This window comes from Aedes aegypti, chromosome 3 (assembly GCF_002204515.2).
Source record: "Aedes aegypti strain LVP_AGWG chromosome 3, AaegL5.0 Primary Assembly, whole genome shotgun sequence".
Taxonomy (NCBI): Eukaryota; Metazoa; Arthropoda; class Insecta; order Diptera; family Culicidae; genus Aedes; species Aedes aegypti.
The window spans coordinates 103,123,018-103,148,463 of NC_035109.1; the positions used below are offsets into that span (position 1 = coordinate 103,123,018).

General features: G+C 37.1%; 1 protein-coding gene across 1 annotated transcript; it reads right to left on the reverse strand.

Moving 5' to 3' along the window:
• Positions 1-14,381: 14,381 nt before the first annotated feature.
• On the reverse strand, positions 14,382-23,669 carry LOC5563599 (glutamate receptor ionotropic, delta-2). The gene is made up of 6 exons (XM_001647869.2): positions 22,988-23,669; positions 22,795-22,930; positions 22,633-22,741; positions 15,133-15,631; positions 14,777-15,070; positions 14,382-14,719 (listed from the first exon to the last, which is right to left on the reverse strand). Exons 1-6 carry the CDS (start codon positions 23,594-23,596, stop codon positions 14,486-14,488), a joined length of 1,881 nt encoding a protein of 626 aa, XP_001647919.1. The 5' UTR covers positions 23,597-23,669; the 3' UTR covers positions 14,382-14,485.
• Positions 23,670-25,446: the final 1,777 nt, after the last annotated feature.

The following is a 25,446-nucleotide window of genomic DNA, read 5'->3' on the forward strand; positions in this document are numbered from 1 at the left end:
AAAAACGCGTTCATTAGTGTGATCTTATGAAAATCATGCGAGATTTTTGCCTCAGTGCATGACTACGAGTGAATGCGTGTAACGTTTTCCGTTTTTTAGTTTAAAAACATACATAATAAACAAACAAAAATAAAACAAAAAAAGGATTTTAGTTTTTATAGCGTTAAATCAAAATATTTTGTTTGCGTTCGTAAAATGCAGCGATCCATGTAGCGTAAGCGTATGTGGATTGCGTTTGCCATAACGAATTATGAAAGCTTCGCAAAGCGCCATGTACACATTTTGGCGGACTACAGGCGTAATTCAGATTTGTCGCCATACCTACCAAGCGCCATGCAAAAGCAGTTGGCGCGATTTTCTATAATAGTTGCTTTTTGGTTTGAATAGTTGGACGGTCAGAATAGGCAGTTTCTTGGCGCAAGAATTTCTTCAACTCGTTCATTTCGCTACGAAGTTGGCTGGAAAGCAGAAGTGCGCGAGTCGAGTGATCAAGTTTCGTTCAGTCCAGGCAAATTCAAATATTTTAAGTTAATTCTGGTGCAAGAAAAGTTGAATATTAAGGTAAAAGTTAGTGAGTGAGTTAAAATAATAAGTTGTGTTAAACGTTTTGTGTATTTCTTTCTTTAGAGGACCGAGGTCCGTGAATTATTCGCGATTCTGCACAAAAGTGTTCATTTATTTTATTTCAATATGGAAATAGGTAATTATGTTTAATTATAAGATTGAAAACTTAAAACTAATGTGATTTCGCGTTGGACATGCAGCGCCCTGCGCTTTTTCCGTACGGCTGGATTTTACGTCGGCATTCGGCATCCGTCACCGCCGAATCGTGAATTTTGGTAGTCCGTTCGTCGAGAATTCTGGAAGTCCGATCATCGTTCAGACCCGTGTGCAGTGCAAAGGCCCGCCTTTTAATTAGGTAGCTAAACGGAGACGTGAGTGAAGTCGCTAAAACTCTTCTGTAGCGAGTTTTCCTCCTTCGGACGCCAATCACCGAAGGTAAGGTCCCATTCCGTTACTCCTAGTGGACCATTTCCGAGAGTTCGGTTCGTTGAAGCGTGACGCCAATTGCACGCCGCGAACCTCGATCCTAACCCAAAGATAGGGCGACATTACTCCCCGCTCGGATTAGCGGACAGGTACGCGAAGCCGGGTCGCTGGGTACGTGTTCCTCTATTGGCAGGAGCGGATCGTCCCGGGTATTAATAGGCGAAATCGCCGTCTCACTCTCGAGATCCGAAATCGGAAGCTTCCGTTCCAGCCGCCACTCCCTCCGCAACGTTATTCCGGCCATTTTGCACGCGGGTCAATTCTTCGCTGCCCGCCAATTTGCAGCACGGACACGCCGGTGGTCGCCATCTCGCTACCGCCATCGCCGAGTTCGATCGTCGCCACCATCGAGTCTGCGGAGTCAACGTTCCGTTCCCCGTCAACGAGCCTTCATCGAGTCAACGTAAAAGCCTGCGCAGGTACGTGAAGAGCTTATTTTACATGGCCATGTTTGCTCTTTTTCCATTCCGTACGGTTTTCCTTTGTCCAACCCGAATGAATGGTGAATTCGATTCCTAAAATAAAAGTTTTGAAGAAAGATTAGTTACTTTTTCCGTTACGTTTAACTATGCTTAAATAAAACTACTCGCTAACTTACATTACGTTTCGTTCCGTTTATTAGCTCTTTTGAGTAAGCATCCTCTTCTGAAGTCCCTAAAACTTTAAGGCTGTGGAGGAGTAAAAGTCATTCTTGCGTTTGATTTTCTAGTGTTGTTTACCAAGAACCGTTCAAAACTCTCCCAGAGAGAAAAGTCTCTAAACGTCGGGCAAATCTCATCTCTCATTGAGAGTGGCGCTTAAGCCACCGAGTTTGCTAAAAATCTCTAGTAAAGTTTTACGAACGGTTACATGCGGCACCGCTCAAACGTCAAATTAGTAAACTCGTGCATTGGTCCAGTAAAGCATTCCAATATGCGTAATTTAAAGAGAGAATCAACAATATTTTTGCTTAAAATTTTGCGTTTTCTAAAGTTCTAAGGGTCGTTTATAGACTACTTTGACGAGACATCTGGAATAAAAAAGAAATTAGCAAAAAAACTATTATGAAGATATTTATTGTAAGTATTTGTCTGTTATTTTGCAGTCAGAGCATGGTAATGAAATTTTAGACAAAAACGGACTTCTATAAAATTGTTTCTAAAAATGTGATCTTTTATTCAGTGTTATCCAATACTAGGGTGGTCCACAATTTCACATACTGTAATCAATTTTATTATTTGCAAAGATTATGATATTAACTCTTAGACAAAATTCTCTCTGGCGTTACGTTCCAACTGGCACAAAGCGTGCTTCTCAGATTAGTGTTCTTATGAGCACTTCCACAGTTATTAACTGAGTGCTTTGTTTGCCGATTGACCATTTTTGAATGTGTATATCGTGTGGCAGTTACGAAGATACTCTATGCCCTGGGAATCGAGAAAATTTCCTTTTTACGAAAAGATCCTCGACCAGCGGGATTCGAACCCACGACCCTCAGCATGGTCATGCTGAATAGCTGCGCGTTTGCCGCTACCGCTGGGCCGTTTGGTTTTGACAAAAACCAAATTTTGAAAATCAATCGAAAGTTGTTCTTAGGAAAAAAATTTTATTAAAAATTTTTCTATCATGAAACATTGTAGCAATCATCTGTTTCCTATGAAGATTCTATGGTGAATTTTTTTCTAAAATATTCAAAATGGTGTGTTTGTGTAATTTAATATTTAACTATTATTTTTGAATTTTTCATGAAAAATAATAAAATATTTTTTCTTGTTTTTTTTTCTTGGGGTTCAAATGGTTCACTAAAAATTTTTCATAAAACATTTTTCTCTAAAATCAGCATTTTTTGAGTTAGAATTTTTCAAAAAAAATGCATGCAAAAACTTATAAGCCATTTTCAAAAGTTATTGTTGAGTCAAAATGATCGATTTCTCTATGGAAAACACTTATTGTACCATACCAAAAACATGTGCAAAATTTAATCCTATTCAAAGTTTATCGAGCACGTTTTCTATTGTTTTCGACTCATTCTGGATGGAATTTGTCTAGAGGAACCAAAGGATGCAGCCAATCGTGACCAGTTTTTTCGAATTTATTGTATTCTTGCAGGTGAGACCTTAATCTTTATCAAATTGCAATAAATGCAGACTGCCGCGTTGCGTCAGAACACCGAATAGTTCGCGAATTACTAATCAAATATTTTGTATTGAAATATTTTATATTGACTTGCAATAAGCTTTAATTTATTGCCATTGGAGACTTCAATGACTAACATCACTCGTGGAACGATTTTCAAATGAGACCTAACCTTAAATTGACAAAAAAAAAGAATAATTAAAAACCAAATTGTCCTTTCAACTATACGGGCATGGGTATCACAACATAGTGTTTTATACACTCCAAATCATCTAAATCTCGTTGTTGACGTAAAATTTTCACAAAATCCTGCTCATCGACGACGAAGAGTTTTGAACGACGTAAACTTAATAAGATCCATCAGTGGTAGTGTACAGGAGAATGACGAATTTAGTTCAAATCAATAATTAATAATAATAATCAAATGTTTTGACTTCACACATTTACGTCGGTTCATTCATTCACCAAAACATACTGTTGAGTTATCATGAAGAAGTCAGAAAATTGGGATGCTGACGACCTTCAGTAGGTAAATTATGAAATGTGCCATAAAAAAGTTTGCAATCGCTACTGCACAAGAATGCATGATTTCCTCTATTACGGATACAAAATCTGTTTGGTATTTTCAACAGGGCGTTGTACCCGCTTAAGGCCCAAGTAAAAATGGTGCAAAAGTCAACACTGAAAAAGCAGTTTTCTCTTTTTAAATAGACAAACCAAAGGAAATAAAAACACACAGCTCTTTTATTTGCCAAATAAAAAGGCTGTGTGTTCTTATATTCATCAATTTATTGTTTCAAAAGGAGAAAACTGCTTTTTCAGTTCTGACTTTTGAGCCATTTTTTCTTGCACCTTAAGCATTTGTCTATCAAATCGATTCCCATCAAATTGCTAGTGAAACAGATAAATGGAATCTAATTCACCATAACGACATATACCAGTGGTTTTTAAACAGCACGCAATTTGCCATTCTATGGAATGACTAGAAACTAGGACACAAACATGTTGAATTTGTTTTAGTATATGTGAATGATAGTAGGTTAAAAATATACGACTGCAATGATGTTTTTTGTAAATGTGGGTGATTTAGGCTGATACAAATATTAATTTTCTTCTATGTCACCCCCCCTTCGAAAATCCGAAAATTTTGAAGGGGAGAAAAAAAAAAGATTCATCATATTTTGACATCATTTAGGTTTGTTTTCAATTTTTAAAGTAAAAAACAAGTTAAATAATGATTTAGAGGACGATTAAAATAAGTTTAACAACTATCATTAAAAATAATAATTTCAAAAAAATAACTTTTTTTTTCATTTTTATTTTTTTGTTCCTTATTTATTTTTATCCCCCCCCCTCGTACCTTCCAAGTGGTCTCGGACATAAAAGAAATTTAATATTTGTATCAGCCTTATTCTAAAATAAAAATCAATCGAAACCACAACACATATTTTCAAGAAAAGTTTATAAAGTGGCTTATACACGCCCGTGCACAAGTTTGGGTTCACCCACTAAAAAACATACAAAAGTGTTCAATCCATATCTCTGTGATTACTCGTCCAATTGAAACTCTCTAAGCTGCATTCGAAAGGCAAAGAGTCATTCTTACTTCGTATGTATTTTTCCAAAAATATTTTTTGAATTTTGTGTACTAAATTTGTACTTAAAGTTGTGACATTTTTCAAAAAAACACTCTGAAAAAACATAGCTAATTTCCTCAGCATTGGATCGACCAAAATTTTAAAACAAGGTGTTATTAGAATCGTAATCTTATATTCTTGCACTCACGAAAATTTTGCGGAAAAATCTTAAAACTACTCAAAATCAAAGAAACGATTATTAAAGTCATCGTGCAAAAGTTTGGGTTCACCTGTACCACACGCAAATCATTTTTGTCAATATCTCTGCTATTTTTCCACCGATTTTAATAACACTGTTCGACAAAAAAAGTCGATCTGAATGTACAGAGACCGGACAACCCGTGCTTGAAAGGGTAAAAATAAACAAAAATAATGGCGTTTTCAGAATGTTCGTGTCTGCCCCAGGTCATTTTTAAAATATACTTGAACTTTTTGCATTTTTTATTTAAAAATCTAATCTAATCAATAAACCGACACAGTGTTTTATATTCAGGACAGCGGAATTCATGTGCCATATAATGTTTAAAACGTTAAGTCCAATATGAAGAGTTGTAATAAGATTTGCAGGAAGCCCTCCCCCTTTTTTTGCACCCTCCCCATTTTTAAAGTATCGCAAATGATGGAATATTTGATGTACAGGGGGTTGTCAAAATAACTGGGACAGGCAAAAATTGGGCCAACTTTGGAATGCTGTAACTTTGACAAAAATTGACCGATTTCAATTCTTTAAGAAGTAATTTACGGGTCAACTAATCTAGTTTTGAGGTGCATCCACGGAGATGAACTATGACCACCGGATACCGGTGATAATCCGGATTTCCGGAAGCATGTCTTATGCAGTAAAATTATGACATGTTTTTAGTAAAGGTCTCGGCTAAAAATTCAAAATTTTACTACACATGGAGTGGTCCCAAAAGTGGCCACTGTAGTCAATTATCCATTTAAGGTCTACATTAGCCCTATTTAGCACGAGACATGAAAAATGAACCGTCGCACGATATGTATTGGAGGTCAATTTCAATTGTCCCTAATTACAGGTTCCCTCGGGGACATCCGGTGGTCCCGGAAGTAGTCACTGTAGTCAACTATCCGTTTTGAGTCTACAGTTGCCCTATTTACGACAAGACATGAAGAATGAGCCGTCGCATGATATGCTTTGGTGTCGAAATCGAAATGTCCCCTATGCAAGGTTCCCCCGGGGCACTTGGCGGCGCCATGAATGGCCAAATCTGTACAAGACTCTTTTTTAATTTATAATAGGGTATTTTATGATAAGCTAGGGAGAAAACAATATTGCGCGACATATTTTGAGTGAATAAATTGTTTGATCCCAATTCGGATCCACTACCGGCACCGATTTCAGGGAAATGGCCATATCTTGGTTGTTTCTGGATCGATCTTAATACTTGGCGCACCAATCGCTTCAGAATTTGATCTTCTATCTTCATGTGTAATAAAATTTTGAATTTTTAGCCGAGACCTTTGCTAAAAACATGTCATAATTTTACTGCATAAGACATGCTTCCGGAAATCCGGATTATCACCGGTATCCGGTGGTCATAGTTCATTTCCGTGGATGCACCTCAAAACTAGATTAGTTGATCCGTCCATTACTTCTTAAAGAATTGAAATCGGTCAATTTTTGTCAAAGTTACAGCATTCCAAAGTTGGCCCAATTTTTGCCTGTCCCAGTTATTTTGACAACCCCCTGTACATCAAATCATTTGCGATACTTTAAAAATGGGGAGGGTGCAAAAAAGGGGGGAGGGCTTCCTGCAAATCTTATTACAACTCTTCATATTGGACTTAACGTTTAAAACATTATATGGTACATGAATTCCGCTGTCCTGAATATAAAACACTGTGTCGGTTTATTGATCAGATTAGATTTTTAAATAAAAAATGTAAAAAGTTCAAGTATATTTTAAAAATGACCTGGGGCAGACACGAACATTCTGAAAACGCCATTATTTTTGTTTATTTTTATACTGTCAAGCCCGGGTTGTCCGGTCTCTGTGCATTCAGACCGACTTTTTTTGTCGAACAGTGTAATTCATAGCTTTTTCAAATGCAAATAATGGCGCATGGCGCATTTTCCCAAATAGGTGAACCCAAGCTTTTGCATGATACACCACCCAAGTAACAATTCCACAGCAATTTGGCATTCGTGTGGATTTATTAATGTTTTATGACAGTTACGTGAATGCTATGATAGCTAGAGGCGACATTTAACGTTGCTAGATGTTGATATTTTGTAAGTCAGCTATAAGTTGTTTTCAAAACCTTTTGGAGACAAACTATAAAGTTAAAATTTTGTGACTACAAAACCAGTTTTATTGTAGCATATAAAACCTCATTTAAACTGCTAGTGGTGACTGAATGTTTCTTATTTGTGATGGCTATGACAAAAGATTAATATAATACACCTTGTTGTAATAAAAGCTGCTTTTAAACTGATTGACTTGCTTTTGAATCTTGATAACTTACCTTATTTATACCTCTGAAATCAGTATTTGGGCTCTTCAGAAGCATTGCAAACACTTATTTCTGATGGAAAAACGACAAACTAATGTCTAGACATGTCTGGTTTCATGGTTTTTGCGAATATTTTTCATAATAACATACCCAATCTGCAATATTTGTTGAATTCTGCTTAGTTACCGTAAAAAGCGAAAAAAAGCTGAATCATCTTCAATCAGCATTTAGTAAAGCAATTTACATCCACAAATGCCAAAGCATAACAGTGTGCCCTTATTTGTGTATTTATGATAACAAAACAGCATTTCTCGATGGCAATCAATCAATTATGGTTCCGCCATATTTATTTCTCTCCGGTTGCCACAATTTCATTTTTTTAAATCATATTATTTCCATGAATTTGCTATTAACATTCTATGGTGTGATGATTAAACTGACTGAATATAATTTAAAGCATAATTACTGCCCAATAAAACAAAGAAATGTTGAATTCCTCACCTGGGGATTTATTTTAGCAATTGATAAATAACTAGATATATGCCACTTTCAGAGGAGGCACAGGCAAATTCACATCTTTCTCATCACATTTTCCAAAAAATCTCACTTTGCACTAAAGATTTGAGCACTATATCCAAAGAAATCACTTCAAGTAAAAAGCACTACGAAATAAATTATCACAGATTTGTTTTCAATCTTATTAACACTTCATAGCCTCTTTTAGAGTGGGCCAACTAGTCACGGTCTAGCCTACAAGAGGTTTTGGGGGATGCGATGAAGGCAAAAGTTCCTTGACCATGGTTTTATTTCCCAAGTAACAATTTTAGTTTTACGAATTACTTCCAGGGTGCTATAAATAAACGCCCATAAAACCACGGTCAAGGCACTGTTGCCTTCATCGCATCCTCCAAAGCCTCTTGTAGATTAGAACGTGGCTAGTTGGCCCACTCTGAAAGAGGCTATGAAGTGCATATTTATGTCACATAAATAAAGCAAAATAGCATTAGTGGTAGCTATTTTGAGGCCACCTGTTCTAGGTGAATGTCGCTTCATCTTGAAATTGATTTTATCATAACGTCGATCTTCACGGATTTATTCAAACGTAAACAAAACAAAATAAGATTTAAAATACGTCTGTGATAATTTATTTCGTAGTGCTTGTTATAAAATTAGAGTGATTTATTTTGATATAGTGCTAAAACTTTTTGTGCCGAGTGAGATTTACAGTGAAATGTGGTGAAAAAGAAGTGAAATTTCGGGTGCCCTCTCTGAAAGCGGTATATTTGTAGTTATTTAGCATTTGCTAAAACAAACCGCCAGGTGAAAAATAAAACATATTCAACATTTGTTGGTTTGATTGCGCAGTAATTGTGCATTGAATTATATTTAGACAGTTTAATCATCAAACCATAGCATCTTATGAGCGAATTCATGGAGATAATATGAGTTGAAAAAAGTGAAATTGTGGCAACCGGAGTGAAATTAATATGGTGGGACCATAATTGATTGATTCATCGACAAATGCTGTTTTGTGATTATAAATACACGAATAAGGGCGGCACACTGTTATGGTTCAGCATTTGTGAATGTAAAATTGCCTTAATAAATGCTGATCGAAGATGATTCAGCTTTTTTCACATTTTATGGTAACTAAGCAGCATTTAACAAAGTTTGACAGTTTGCGAGTGCTGTTTTGAAGAAAATACGAATACGAAAATATTAAGAATAAGTGTTTTTGATTAATGACGCAATGTCAATGATGATGTGGTGGGTTATAAATTTGCAATGCTTAAGTTGTTGTTGCATATTAGGAGCCCCAATACTGATTTAAGATGTATGATAAGGTAAGTTATCCAGATTCAAGTGCAAGTTCAATAGCAGCTTTTATGACAACAAGATGTATTATATCAATCTTTTATCATAGCCGTAACAAATAAGTGTCATTCAGCCACTTCAAGCAGTTTAAATGAGGTATCATATGCTGCAATAAAGCTGGTTTTGTAGCCACAACATTTTGACTTTATATTTTAAAAAGAACTAAGAGCTGACTTACAAAATATCATCTTCTAGCAACTTTAAATGTCGCCTCTAGCTGTTATAGCATTCACGTAACTATCATGAAATATTGATAAATCCACACGAATGCCAAATTGCTGTGGAATTGTTACTTGGGTTGCGTTTATTTATAGCACCCTGGAAGTAATTCGTGAAACTAAAATTGTTACTAGGGCATGATACTGAGGGGTGAACCCAAACTTTTGCACGGGAGTGTAAATAGCATTTTGCACTAGAAATTATATTGATTGGCTAACACTAACGAGGCTGGAGTGGAAGACTTTTTCTTTGTATATGACTAGTTTTCAGATTTTTCCGCAAAAATTCGTAATTTCTCTTCAAAGAATATTAGATTACGATTCTAATGACATCTTATTTAAAAATTTTGGTCGATCAAATGCTGAGGAAATTAGCTATGTTTTTTCTGTGTGTTTTTTGAAAAATGTCACAACTTTAAGTAAAAATTTAGTACACAAAATTTTAAAAATGTTTTTGGAAAAATACATACGAAGTAAGAATAACTCTTTGTCTTTCGAATGCGGCTTAGAGAGTTTCAATTGGACGAGTAATCACAGAGATATGGACTGAACACTTTTGTATGTTTTTTAGGAGGTTAACCCAAACTTATGCACGGGAGTGTAAATAGCATTTTGCACTAGAAATTATATTGATTGGCTAACACTAACGAGGCTGGAGTAGAATCAAAGATGAGAAACGTCACAATTGGATCGATCGATTTTACTGCACGAGAACAAAAGATACCGTTGAAATTTTCACCGTAGACGGCTATTTAGTACTCGGCAGAGTTTGGATTATGAACCGAATAAGCCGATTGACCCATATTCAGAGAGTGCAACAGTTTTTGAATCATAACAGTTCGTGGCAAATCGCATTCGGAGAGCCCATTCAAAGCATTCAAGAGCATTAAATCTCACTGACGCCAACGATATCGAGCCATTCGGGAGATTAATGTTTTGATTTAAATTGAAAACTTCCTTCATTTCCGGTAATGCAGCTCGAAGCTACTTAATTTTGATCTTTTGTTACACATAATACCTCTTTGGTAGCAAACATTGTGTATAAAATGGAACATATTTGCTTATATTACTTGATCAGCAGTTGACAGCTGCCCTTCGTGCGCGACAGACGTTTTCATTCGTATCTCGAGCTTCAAGCGAAATCTGTGTCGAAATACAAGATGTCTTCTTATCGGAAGAACACTCTTGTAGTGGATTTCAGTGTTTTGCCGAAGCGTCCCCCAACGGATCAGGTGGAGGAGTTCCTCAGGGATATCGTTAAACTCGATATGGCCGACGTCAGGAGCATCCAACTGCACACTTTAAGAAACTGTGTGTACATCGAAATGTACAACGCAGGTGTACCCCTTCGCCTAGCGAAGCTACATCATCTACGATACACGATCGGGTATAAAGGAGTGAAATACTTCATCCCAATATACATGGATGGCCCAACAACTACCATCCGGATCCACGATCTTTCACCACAGATGCCAAACTCAACGATATCCGACTACCTGCGACAGTACGGCAAAGTCATCTCCATAAGCAACGAAGTGTGGAGAAATTACTTTTCGGGAACGCCGAACGGAGTGAGATTGGTGCGTATGCGAATGGAGAAGCCGGTGCCGACTTACATCACAATCGACAACTAACCCTCGCTCGTTACCTACCCAAAAGCCGAGAAACCCAAAACATCATCAGAGAAATGAGATGAGCCAAAACAACAGAAACCCAACTCTGTTACAAATGCTATCGATCAAGCGAACAACGATGATAGCCAACCGATACAACAACATCAAATAGACGTGGACGATGGCGATGAGGATGACGATGACGACGTTCGCACACCGTGCGACAACGATGACGGCGACTACAACGACGACGATAATAATGCGGTAGATGACGATTTGCAAACCACCACGAAGCGGCGGCTGTCAACCAGAACGTCAAGCGATGAAAACGATGTAGATCGAGCGTACGATAAGGGTCAAGGAACTAGAACAGAAAAAGAATTGAAAGAGCCATACGAATCCCCCGATTTGGGCTGGAGGATTACCCGATCCAGAAAATGTAAGAAGTTGAATTAAATTGAATTCTTTGTAAAATTAGGTAGGATAATTAATAATTGAATTTGTCGATAGAATAAGTAATTAATCAAAATGAATTGTATTGTTAGTCTTAATTCAATCGGACACAAATGCACCACACTGGTGTAAAGTGTCGATAATAAACAAATCAAATCAAATCAATTACTTGATCAGAATGAGAAAGTGTGAGCGACTCACAATGATCGACACCAAACAGAGGTGTGTTTTTTTCTTTTTCTATATTCTTTTTCTTCGACGAATGATGAAAGTCATGCATGTTGTGTGAATGCGGGCGCATACAAGGGATAAAATTATGGCTCATGGATCAATGATCGTTAAATTTTTAAAGCCTGGTACTCTGGATTTGTGATTTTGTGTGTATGTATGTGTGTATGTATGTACAATCTACCGCCCACTGACCGGCAGTGCTTTTATGGAAGAAATTTGTCTGCATATATTTGTAGACAACATTAAATATCTCTATAGATGCAAACAACTTTAGCCCTGGAGATGGAAGGTGATAGCTCTACTGCAAATCCAACGACCCATTTCAAGAATGGCTGTTCATACACACACATTCTGAGATCATTTTCATCACAGCAAGCCCCGCATGGAAACACCCAGATATCAAATGGATATCTGAAATAAGTTCACACTTCCCGAATCGAAAAAAGCTTTTCGACGCTGGCACGTATTTAGTAGTTTCAAAAGATTATATAGCTCAGAACGATCTCACCAGTAAATATTCCTGTTTTTCCATCATCGTACTATGGAAACCGGATTACTGCTTAAAAACAATTGCAAACAACACACTCGAAGCAACAAAACACTATTCAGCAAATTCTCAACAAATTCTTCTTTCCTTTAGCAATTGATCGCGCCTCTTTCAATCCTACTCTGGATTTGTGATTTTGTATTGCTGAGTGCGTTTGAAATGCAAAAATCAAATGCGGGAACACCAAACGCGGTAAGATTTTTCACAAGAAATGCGATGTCAAATATAGATTTTTCTTGCTAGGGCGGCGGTGATTTATGTAATCGTTGCTAGGTGTCTTTTGAATATTTTGTGTTACCGCATTTGGAGGACATTTACTCAACATTTTCATCTCAAATGCAAACAGCAATATATCAAAAGTGTGGTTTCATTCTATATGCGCTAGATGAAATTATGAAGTTTCCTCTGTACGTTCTAATCTATTCAGAAAAGATTGGTTCATTCATCTGAAAATATTTTATAATTTTCGATTTTTTTTAAATATGAACAACAGTAAAACCTATATTTTTAATTTATTTTTTATGCTTTTGGAGGTGAAAGCAGTTTTTTACATACTTGCAAATTTTTGTTATCTAGAATAATTGTTTCATATATTATTTACTATTCTAGTTTATGTACAAGAGCAAAGAAGTTCAAAGGTTTTATTTCTAAAAGCCAGAAATTTACCTAATATGCGTTTAATGTAGCTTTATTATCTATCATATTTAATCAAAAAGTAAATACAGACTTCTATATGCACAAACAATTGTTCCTTTGGTTAGAGTCAACTTGAATGAACATTGACCTATAATTTTCCAGCAAGACAGAGCCGCATGTCACTCCAGAAGTCAGAATCGTGTTATTTCTTCAAATTAAGCAGTTTAATCTTAATATTATCTTAATTTATTTTTTCTTAGCTTTATCTCAATCCTTCAAATGTTATTGAAGTTTGAGAATATGCTTCAAAATTATTGTACTATGAAAGAAAGTCATTTGCACTTACTATTCCATTTTAAGATTCTCACATGATTAAAATTCAATTTGCTACAACAACAAAGAAAAGAAAACCTGCCAAACTTTCACTAGCCTTGCGATCCTTTTCCTCTCCGCAATCCATGTTAATGTGCCGAAAATGTGGAATAATAGAAACATTCATATTATAAACAGGAACTTTATTAATGAACATTTCCAAAAGTTTTTTCATCAGAAAGTCAATTTCCGATATCTGTCCAAAAATAACAAAATTTCGGTGTACCTTTGAATAAATGGTGTAATATGTTACTTTAAGTCTTTCTTCCTTTTGTGTGTTTCGGGTTTTTAAATTACCACTCTTGTGGTATAGATTTTGCCACATTTTTCATAGATTGTTCTAAAAGCTTAGCAATTGCCAAAGGAACTTTTTTCTCAACGCCTGCTAGGACTCCAAAATATGTATGCAATCTGTAACATTTCTAACGCTACCTGTTAATTAAGGCCCAAATAAAAATGGTGCAGAAGTCAAAACTGAAAAAGCAGTTTTCTCTTTTTAAATAGACAAATCGAAGAAAATTTGCCAAATAAAAAGACTGTCTGTTTTTATTTTCATCAATATGTAATTTTAAAAGGAGAAAACTGCTTTTTCAGTTCTGATTTTTGTGCCATTTTCTCTTGCGTCTAAATACCATTTCTAATTATCGGTTGAAAATAAAATTAACAACATATTTTATAATTGCTCTATTTTTTCTCTCTAAAACAACGTGGGTGCTTGAAATTCGCTGTCAATTTGACGACATATTTATTAAATTTTTTTTTTATCTTATGTCACACGTAAACAAAGCTAAAAAGAGTTTTATATACACGTTAGACATATTTTTGAGACTATTACCCATTAAATGGAACATTGGTTTAAAAGTTATCGTTGGTTGAGTTTTGCAAATTATGTTTGTCACAGTCCTTATGTTTGAATCCTCAGCCTGACAGATATAAATGCCTTCTATCATTTTATTTGGGCGAATGTGTGAGACAAGACCTGTGCAGAATCACACTCCATCGTTGATGCTTTAGAGGCTTTTATCACAATTATATTGAATTCAATAACTGTTAGATAAAATTAGAAGGCATGTTTCCAAATCCTCTATCTTTGGGGCAACGAGGAAGATAAAACTCATGTCCAAACAGATAAAAAAAAACAAATAAAAAACTATAGATATAAAATATGTGATTTGTTTATGTTTTCTGTATAAATACAACCATAAATAATGTCCTTGCAACTCTTTATCATCAATGTCTGAGAAACATATATTAGAATTATTTTTATGTCAGTTTTTCAGCATAATTGGCTTTCTTTCTGTACATCGATTGTCTAAACCAAATACGAGATGTCTCCAACAGGAACGACATCGTTGCCATACCAAGTCCAGCGGCGAGTATCATGTACGCCCCCAAAAAATGCGAAATCGTTAGCTTCACAACTATGTCATCTGATCCACCAGAGCGAGCATTTAGAATATTCAGCTGAACCGATCCATGCAAATAGTTATTCGAGGCCTGGCAATTCGAAAGAGAGTTATTCAGATTTCCGCGAATCAAATGTGCACATCTCACCTGTAGTTCCCAGTAGTTCTGTATACCGGATTGTTTAATCTGCATAATGAGATCGTTGAACTTTTGCTTGAAAGGGCACGTTTTGGTGATGATCGCAACTACGCTTTCCCAGTAGAGGTCATCTTTTAGCAGTTGTAGCATAGTCGATGCTTCGTTGTCGACGAAATCTGCCGGCACGAAATGCCGAAACTCGGTGCGTTCGCCAGCAAAGCCCATATCATGAGTTTTGGAATGCTGTGTCATGAATTCGTCATTCACAACACGGTATGTGTTCACCAGCTTTTTCATATACGGCTAGATATGATATTTATTTAAGATTATGTCATCTACATTTGATCTACATTTAGTATTCTTACCTGTGGTGCTGCCATGATAGAAAATATCCAAGAAAGGGCAGTGGCGCCCCACATAATTCCGGTCTCGGCCAAGTCCACGGTAGTATCAATCGATTTTTCGTACTGCGGAATGGTCATAATGCCAGCTAAACCCCCACCATAAGTATTGCCGACCATGAACCCAGCGAACAGCAGAGAAGTGAAGAGAAGGACACATGACATCAAATCTGTTCTCATCCGAGCATTTTGTTCCATATAAAAACCAATCATCGTTAACACGGCGTCACTGAGCGTTACCGCTAGTTCGTTGGGCTTCAGAATTATGTAGCGTATTTTTTCTATGCACCATACGGCTATAACTCCTACACATAACGCTGCGAGTACTGCTGCCCATAGAGAAGGTGAGAAAGAAAGGAACGGTGTTCTCCAAGGTGGCAAAATGCGTGGTTTTGGAACCAGAACTGTTATTCCTGAACGACTTATCGGTTGTGTGTACGTCGCAAATTTGTACGGTTGATGCCTGCCAATAAAAATGTGTAACTTAATAATCAGTGCGCATCGTACCTTCGTGCTGTGCGTACACGAATTCTCTCTTCTCGTGGAAGATTTTTAAAAACTACATAAAGCAATAAAACAATACTTTTTAGTGCTAAAATTATAAACGGTACTTTTCAGTGCTAAAATTATGAACGGTACTTTTCAGTGCTACTAAAACAGTACTTTTCAGTACTATTTTTTTCTACTATCGATCCCTTCATGATCCTTGTTTGGACCCGTGCCTTCGATTTTTCGTTGGACCCGTTGGCGAAAGCCAGCGGTGGTAATCCTTCTTGGACACCGTCTTGGGAAAAAACCTCTCGAAGGTCACGTCTTTCTCGTTTATTCACTAAACATGGTTGCAACAATAAACAAAAGGAAGGGTGAATCTTTGAATTCACAACTTCCTTCCAAAGTAGTGGGATTTAAAACTGTCACTAAACGTTGCAAGAATGGAAGAAAGGACGTTTCTCCGGAATGCGAATTTTCTTCCAAGGGTGGAATGGATAATGTTGATAATTGCATCGAATTGAGCAATCAGTTCGATGCTCTAGACAAATTTGGGTGTTCGGAAAATTCGTCTAGAGCATCGAACTGATTGCTCATTGAAGCAGTCTCTAGCCCAGGCTCTTTGATTCAAGTGAGGAAGCAAAGAGTGCCACCTTTTGTGGCCAGTTGTTCCGAATTTGGGGGATTTAGGCAGGAGATCTTGAACTCCATTAGGTTTCCTTCCAAATCGCAAAGAAAGGAGACTGTCGCGTTTTGCCGGAAATTCTTAAAGATCGCGAACTTCTTCTCAAACATCTTGAAAGGAAGAAGCACATTTTTTTAAATTATGACGACAAAACTGAACGTTTGTTCGAAGTCGTCTTGAAAGGACTCTCAAGTGACGTCTGTCCTGTGAAGAAAGATACCGATAAGTTCATATGCGCAAATTGCGGGGACAATCATAAGTCAAATTTTTAGGCTTGCCCTTCGCGTAGGCTTTGCACATGCCATTTGGATCATCTGCTGCTTTATCATCCAATTTCATTTTTTATGGACAATCAGTAGTGTTTGATCCGTTGAATCTGTTGCATGCTCCTTTGAGAGCGAGCGGCGGAATCCGGGTCAATTGTGTCCAATTTGCGTTTTTCGGAAGAAAAAAACGAAAACAAAGTGTGCGGGTGAAAAAAAAAAGAATCGGCGCGTCAGTAGTGTTTGTTTCTGTTGAATATGTTGCATGCTCCTTTGAGAGCGAGCAGCGGAATCCGGATCAATCGTGTCCAATTCGCGTTTTTCGGAAGAAAAAAAAAACGAAAACAAAGTGTGCGAGTGAAAAAAAAAATCGACGCGTCAGTTGAATCCGTTGAATCTGTTGCATGCCTCTTTGTGGGAGAGCGACGGAATCCGGATCGTGTCCGGTTCGCATAGTAACCGCACTATCGGTATCGATCATTCGTGTATATGTTCACGTATTCATTTAAAAATATATCTTTATCGTTTACCAAAACGAATCCTTTCCCATATCCAAACTCCCAGTGTTTTCTTGTGGAAGTGCAGACGACTCCTCGGTTTCCATAAAGCAATTAACACGTCAACATTTCCCTCCCATTCTCAAATTGACCTGCATTCGGACGCAGCCGGCGCCGGTATTGTTTGTTATAATAATGAGAGCACCAGTACTTACACATTGAAGATGCTACTGATCCTGAGCAGCATCTTTTGGTTCCCTGTGTAAGTACAGCTGTTCTTGCAATAACGGAGTAGCAACTGTGGGCGGTCAATCATGCTCATGCTCATGCTCAATTTCATTTTTTATGGACAATTGCTAGACTTCATCTTCGTTTTAGCATAATTGAAGAAATTTCTGGGGCATGATTTTAAATCGTTTTCTACCTTTGTGTTGTACTCTTCAAATGCAGCAGATATGACTTGATTAAGTTGGTTGACAATATACAAGTAATTGTCTAAAGTTTCTTGAGTTTTTTTGCCTGTAAATATTATGAGTCTTTTGCTTGCGATTTTTTAAATTTGTTACTTGCTTATTAATCCAAACAGGGGTTTTCGACCCATTTCTACGACGTCTGCGCAATAATGGAACTTCCATATCAGTAATTTACGTAAAAAATTGAATAAAAATCCGTCACTACACATACTAATTCGCCTTGATTTTTCAAAACGGATTTCCAATCTATTTTATTTATTTTTTGTTTAATTCCGTTATAATTGATGTCAAAAAAATTCTCAAAGTCACATGATTATTGTGGATAAAACTTAAGTACTCAATAGTTGTGTGAAACGATCAATTTTCCATAGTGGAGAAAGAGATTCATTCACACAGAAATTTTCCACAATGTTTGAGAATAAGAAATCCAAATAACAGTTTTGCCGGGTTTTCACATGATTTATTTAATTTAAACCTAGAAATGCAGCTTTTTCAAATATAAATTGAAATGATTCGTTTTCACCGACAACCGGAAACAGAATGCTTTCGTTTTCGGAATCACGAATAAAATCAGCATTTCGCTGATTGAAGTCGCCATAGATTTGCATGAATTCTGGAGATAACTGGGATACAATTTCTTCAGCAGTTTGAAAGAAAATTTCATGTTATGATTTGTAAGCTTGGTCTGGAAAATACACAGAAGCAAATATATATGTTTCACCGGCGATGTGTGCTTTCACCCACACATGTTCAAATTCTTTATGTTTTGATAAAATAATTAATTCTGAATTGAATTTGCAATGAGAAATCCACCACCAGACATTCTTTGGGTAATGACCAGATCTCGGTCATCTCTAAATACATTAAAATTATTACCAAAAACTTTATTCCAGCTGTTTTTTTTTTCATTCCAACTGGTTTCAGTACCCAAAACAACTGAGAAAGATGCAGTTACTATTCTTCTATAAATTTCGTTCATTTTTGATGCACTCTTCATGCGATTGAAATTTTGGCAATATACTAAAATTTCAGTAGCATTTGCTTTGTTGATGGTAACACATTCCTATTTGAAAATTCACATTTATTATTAGATACATTGTCATTATTTAAAAAATATTACCAACTGGTTGTTCATCAGCCACGATTGGATAGTCAGGGTTTACGTTTGAAGACTGCGTCAGGTTGATCGAAAACACTTTTTTTCACAGGAGCACGAAGAACAATGCTGCGAAAGGGAGTTTCTTAAGGCAGGACCAATCAATCAGTTCGATCTAGAGGTTGAGCACGAAGGGAATCCATCATCGATAGGATACGGATTCAAGATTTCACCTCTCTGAAATTTGATCCCACGCTGCTTATCTTGAGGCTTGGAAAAAATCAGCTTTGCCGCTGCGAGTAACTCCTTGTCCGAGGGAAGACAATTGAAAACAGCTCCATTGCTTCTGCGCTTCATGTTGCTGTCGTTATAGTTAACTATTTTTGTAAAGTATTGTTTTTCATATCGTCGCGTACATTTTTACTTGTGGTGTGATTGGAGAGAATTTTTGAAAAAATGGAGTTTGTTTTTCGATTGAAGTGTCACGTTTTTTTCGCTAATCAAAAAATTGAAGTGAAAAAAAAATTACATACAAGAATCAGTGACAAGATGAAGAGATGAACGAATAGAACCATTTCGCTGAGCGCTTTTTCTACTCCGATGGAAATGTTCGTTGTTTTTCTAATATGATTTCTGGTAAAGACGTGGCCGGCGCCATTATTGACAATTTTTCATGCTCTCAAAAGTGTACACTGATGATGGTAAGCCTTTCCTAAGCTCCACCTGTTGGTTCCTTGTGCAAATTTGATTGTTCTGGTCAATCATGCACTGAAACAAGCGTAGAAGTAATGAGAACCATGAACAAGTTTTTTTAATTTACTATTCCAATCACGATTGAGCTATCAAGAATGCTCTTTATTTGCGTTTTTGTTCCAACCGCATCGATAGCCGAGCGGTAAGCGTTCGCGCTTGACATTCGCAAGATTCTCGATTCGATTCTGACTTACTGCAAATTTTTAACCATGATATAGTAATTTTTACTGTGGAAATGATACCATGGTAAAATTTAATGCACAAAATATTTGAAATAAATGCAAATTTAGTCTGCACAAATCAAGTGGCGTTGTGTATTTAATTTAACCCTCTAATATAGTATTTTCAACTGCAACGCTGTTCTCAGTGTGGAGTAGCAACTACGAATTGTACGGTCATCTATGCTTATGCTTAAATGGAGTTTGTTTTTCGATTGATACTGTTGTTATTGTCTCTGTGTTCTTTCGTTTTCTTCCGTTTTTGGGCCTTAGTCTTGTTTTTTTTTTGCTGTAATGCATGACGTTGCTGACGATTGTCGTATTTTGTCCAATCAGAGCGCCAAACTTCTTTTTTGTTCCTAGCAAACGCCAACCTGCAGTGCCATTCGAATTTCGACCCGGGTTCAAATTAACAGTTTCGACCCCTTAATCAGCCAACTCATCTAAAAGGCTAAGGGGTGACTCATCTTCCACAAATCGAACAGTGACAGTGTTGGTTTGCGGTGAGTGAACAGTAGCGATTAAAACTTTAACTTCACTCACAAATTTCATTGCCGATCGACTGCATTTCATCAATCGCATCCGTTGGCATGTGTAGCTGACTGGCATTGTGTTCGTTGCTATCAGCAGGCATTTCAATTGTTAGACTGCTCAATGACTGAACTTCAGTCCAAATCTCTTTTAGTTCGCCGCTTAGGGTAAGTGATTCATTAGTTGTGGGTGTTCCTATAGTTGCGGTAGTACCATTTTCACTGATTTTGTTACATTAGCCACAGAATCGACACTGTCAATCGACGTTTTTGCTTGTTGATTCACGGAATATTAGAAAAGAGCTTTTAAATTGCTTTGAAACTGATGAAATATCACTAAAACTGCAAAAAAAAATTCTTACTTGTACCAATAGTTGCGGTTAAGTGATCCTATAGTGGAGGTTCCCATAAGAAAACCACGGATACCGCAACTATACGAACACAAATTAAAAATATACCGCAACTAAAGGAACAGTGTACCAATAGTGGAGGTAATATTTTTCACTGAAATGCCGTGGGTTACTGCGATGAAATAATGTTTCTCATTAAGTCAATGGTCGTTACATTCCGTTACAACATTAAACATATACATTAATGACGCTCTTGAATTTAGGCGGTTAAATGAAGTTCAATCGTGCTTAGTACCTCCGCTATTGGTACATCTACCCTAGATCTGTAGCCAACGCTTCAACAAAATCTTCAATGTGCTGTTTTGAAGATTTCATAGATATGTCCAATAGCCCGGACAAATGATTTTTTATTGCAAGGAAATCACTGTTGGGCGTATCATTTTTCATTGTTGAGTGTTTTCCAACCACTTGAGATAATGCCGACACATCATTTGAAACACAGCACCGATTGCTTTAGTTGAAGCCCAATTTGGTCAAATGAATCCCCCAATGCACTGAGCTTGAGATCGGCGGCTACTCAAAGATTGGCGTCAGTTTGTGCCCTAATTGAATAGATTAGCTACTGCTATTGATGGAGCACTTTGTGGGTGTCAATTTCAGTTTTAATAAAAAATGATAAATGTACCTGAATTTCCCTTTTATTATTTATTGTCACCCCCTCGACACATTTTAGTGCAAGGTGACAAAAGAAGATTTTAAGATTTGTTCGGGCCTAATTTCAGGCAAAAATCGTTACAATCTTCTATTGCCACGATTAATGCGTTATATGTTAAGCACAGACAAACAGACGTAACACTTAGAACAAATTTCTTCAAAATCCATCGCCCAGTTTACACCAAAAGGTGTTTCGTGCAACAAGACTAACAGATGGCGGTAGTGTGAAACGTCAAACGCAAAGAAAAAACGATGCGCGTGCCTCTGGTTGTGAGATTTGCAACATAGCGAATTTGAAATGATTGTTAAATGAGTGGTCGATGGAAATTTCGTCAGTGTTACGTCTGTTTGTCTGTGTGTTAAGGTTAAGTTAGGTTAGGTAAATTGAAAACGTGTTTTTTTCTCTTATAAGCAGGTGAAATCAACTCACCTGTAAAATATCTGAACTGCTACGGCAAATGAAAGTAATATGTTGTTGACAAAATGTTAATAAAATCTTAAATTTGTTTTACCAAATTAGGATGATAGTGTTGTCTAATAACACAGAACACCTAGATAAAAGAAACGAATGTAATGTTTAAAATAATACTAACAAAGAAATCAAAAAAAAAAAAAAAAATCTTTCGAACATGTCAAGTCTCTAGAACGTCACAGTATAAAGTTAGATTGTGGCACCACCTATGCGGACGCTTTACGAACTATTCGATTATGTCAGTAGATGGTCCTCTTTGTTACCAAAAACTTTGCCGAAGACACCAAATGCCGGAAATGCTTCGTTACCGAATTGTTGACTTTGTCCCGCCAGATTGCGTCCAGTGCATTGAGGGCATTTAAGCCACATTCAACAAATATATGAAATGCCTGTATCCACTCTTAAACAGAAAATCGAAACTTTGTCTTAAAAACAAGCTGTTGATATCCAAATAAATTTTCAAGCCAGCCATGTTCTATGTTGTACCAATATGGACTAGTTGTTGTAATACTAGAAAGAAAGTTCTGCAGAGGATTCAACATAAAATTTTGAAAGTGATTTTGATGATCCCTTTTGGGTATTGTTCTGATGAATTGCGTAAATATTTAATGTTGATACACTGGAGTAAATGTCGAATAAAATTAGCAATAATTTTAGACGAAAATTTTTGCCACCTTCTATTTTTACGATGAGAATACCATTTGATGTATTGAGGTTAAGTTAGGTTAAGTATATTAAAAACTTCTTCCCAATGGCAAGAGAAACGATTTGTTATATGCTTTCAATCAATTTTGAATGACAGTATTGCTTATCACAGTATGACATATATACACTTAGATATAAGAAATGAATGTAATATTTGGCAGGATACTACATAAATAAATTAAAATTTAAAAAGTAACTTAAGATCTGTGAAGTTCTTACCAGTAGTAGATGGCTGCCACTGCAATATCAGCTCGGCGCTCGACGACTGAACCCAACAGCCCATTCCCGGTGTGGTTATCGAACACCTCTCCCCACAGATAAACCTCATCTACAGAAATGGTATGCTGTAGATTTTGCGATGAGTGATTGATTTTGACTTACCGAACGAAGCCTCTATAGTGCAGTTGTACTTGCGACAGAATTCTATAAGCAAAACTACCTCGGTTCCATCCAAAAACAAAGGAACATCTTCTCCTTTGACGGACGCATGATAACGGGCGTTAGCTTTTTCGGGACTCTTCAAGAAGCTCTTCAATTTTCATGGCAGTTCAAAAGCATTGTTAATCGTACTTACCGTTTCCTCGTAATATGTATAAGGAGGATACATGAGGGTGCATAGATGAATTGGAATACCGTTCATATTGTTCAGTTTATCGGGAAAATAGTCGGGTCCTTCAACGTATTCAATTTCCACAGTGACAGTACTTCTCGATCCATCGTTGTAAAGTTTTGTGCTGTACATCTCTATCGAATCATTAGAATAATTTGGAGCCATCAACGCCATGCTTGGCAGCTCCAGCGTATTCGAATGTTTGGTGATGGTGTTCAAAACTTCCGATTCGTTCGAATCCAGCAGAACCAAAAGCCTCTTGTTAGAAGACCGCTGATCTGAGCTATCGTGGATCTCGACGAAGACGTCCAAGAAAGTTATCAACGCCCGTTCGGAGACTATGAAAGCTTGGCATCCCGAATCTACCGCAGTTTGGAATGTTTTGTTAAACATGGAATCTACATTGATAACCACGGTAGGAACTGGTACGCTGATCAGGATGTAATCAAATACAATTTTAATTACACATACAGTATAATATTCGGTAAAGAAACTTAGTGCGATAACGTTCACAGCGGACATCATCGAAATGCCCGCAGTATCATTGGAACTGTGTGTCGTTAGGAAGTTCATCGTTGAAAGATAAGATGTTACAGAAGTGAAAGCATATCAATGAAACTGAAAGTACGATCTTGTGTACGACGCACTTTTAATCATATCGCATGCATCGTTTCATGCGACTCGGAGCCTTGTTGAATCATTTTAAATTTACAAGGTGCGTTTCATAGTTGATTGGTGTAATTAAGCAAGATAGTTAGACTGTCATTGAGAGTCGTTATAGGAATGTCGAGGGTTTGTAGTATACATGATTGATACCATTGTTCGATATTGGTTTGCCATATCGATATGTAGGCTATTTCTATTTGAGGCACAAAATTTATACATTAGTTTACATAGTATAAAGTGTAATGTTAAGTGTCAAAATAGATAGTCATATATAGATACATTATAAAGCATGATGTTGACGGCGTCGAGCTCTATTCCAAGCTCAGCAATGAGAAGTGAAAGTGAGAAATTGAGTTGGCAACAATAGGCCTTTTCATGTGACAGATCCGTCTATGCATTTGTTTACATCGGTGGAGGACCGGTGCTAACACGGGCCTGTCATTTTCATAGAAGAACTGTCAAAGTGCTTCCCGATCAGCTGATTTGAGACGTCATGTGAATAGGCCTATATACGCGCCTAGTCAACGACAGCCAAGCAATGTATGAATGGATGTAAATAAAAACAAAACCAAATTCATGTTTCGATTCTGAAATCAGCAAGTGAAAATAATTATCATTAGTATACCAACCAACAAAATCGTGATTTCGTGGCTAAAAATCGCTTGTATAAGTGCAAATTAGTGACGGAGAGCTAGCGCAAGTGAAGTGGCTGCAGTTGCACGATTGTTGAGTTTTGTTAAAGGAGAACAAAGCGGTCATCCGAAAGCTAATTGGGGAAATCGCAAATTGAATCGATCGATTAGCGCTGGAAGTTATCGCAATTCTATAGAGAAGAATCGCAAGAGGAGAAGAAAACTATTTCTTGTAAGTCTGCAATAATTGGTTAAGAACTTATTAAAAACTCAATATATATTTCTGTTTGAGCTGACCACTAAAAGGCTGCTACGAGAAAATAGTATTTCTATACCGATTCCGAACATTCTCAAAAAGAAATATCGGACGTAACCTCGAAAGCGATGTCGGATGTTGGAGAGATGACGATGACGGCCTGCGGCGCCTGCGGAACGACTTCCGAAGTGGACGAGCGGATGATTGGCTGCGACAACTGCGACCGCTGGTTCCATACGCGGTGTGTTGGCGTTACGGCGGCAGCGGAGAAGGAGACAAAGTGGTTCTGTCCAGCCACCGAGTGTCAGCAGCAGTACAGTGAGTACTTGAAGAAAGTAGAGAAGGAGGAAAGGAAGAAGAGGAATAAGAAAAATAAAGCGGTAGGGGATGATTCCGATAGGTCTAGTATTACGTCAGCTAGGTCAGTCAATATTCCCGGTTCCGAGTAGGAAAAACGTTTGAAAGTGTTAGAAGGTGAACAGGAGGTGAAATAAAGGGAAATGCAGATTGAAATGATCCTGTTAGAGAAGTGAATGGAGATGGAAAAGGCCTTGAAGTAGAAGAAGATGATGTTGGAGAACGCTATCCGGGCAAAGCAGCGGGAGGAGGAAAATAAGCTTATGGATACCCAACTAACAATTCAGAGCCACAAACAAGCATGCATGTTTAATTATTGCTCAATAATGGTAATGGCAGCTGAATAAAAAAATTGCTCAATAAAGAGCTGAGAAGGTGCTTTTTTAACACAAACTCGGATCAATGTTCAACGTTAGCATTAGAATGAACAAAAGTTGAATCGCCACTTATTAAACGTTTCCAAAGATTCTCATTCGACTAGTCAAGATTGCTCTACAAATGAGCTGAACAAG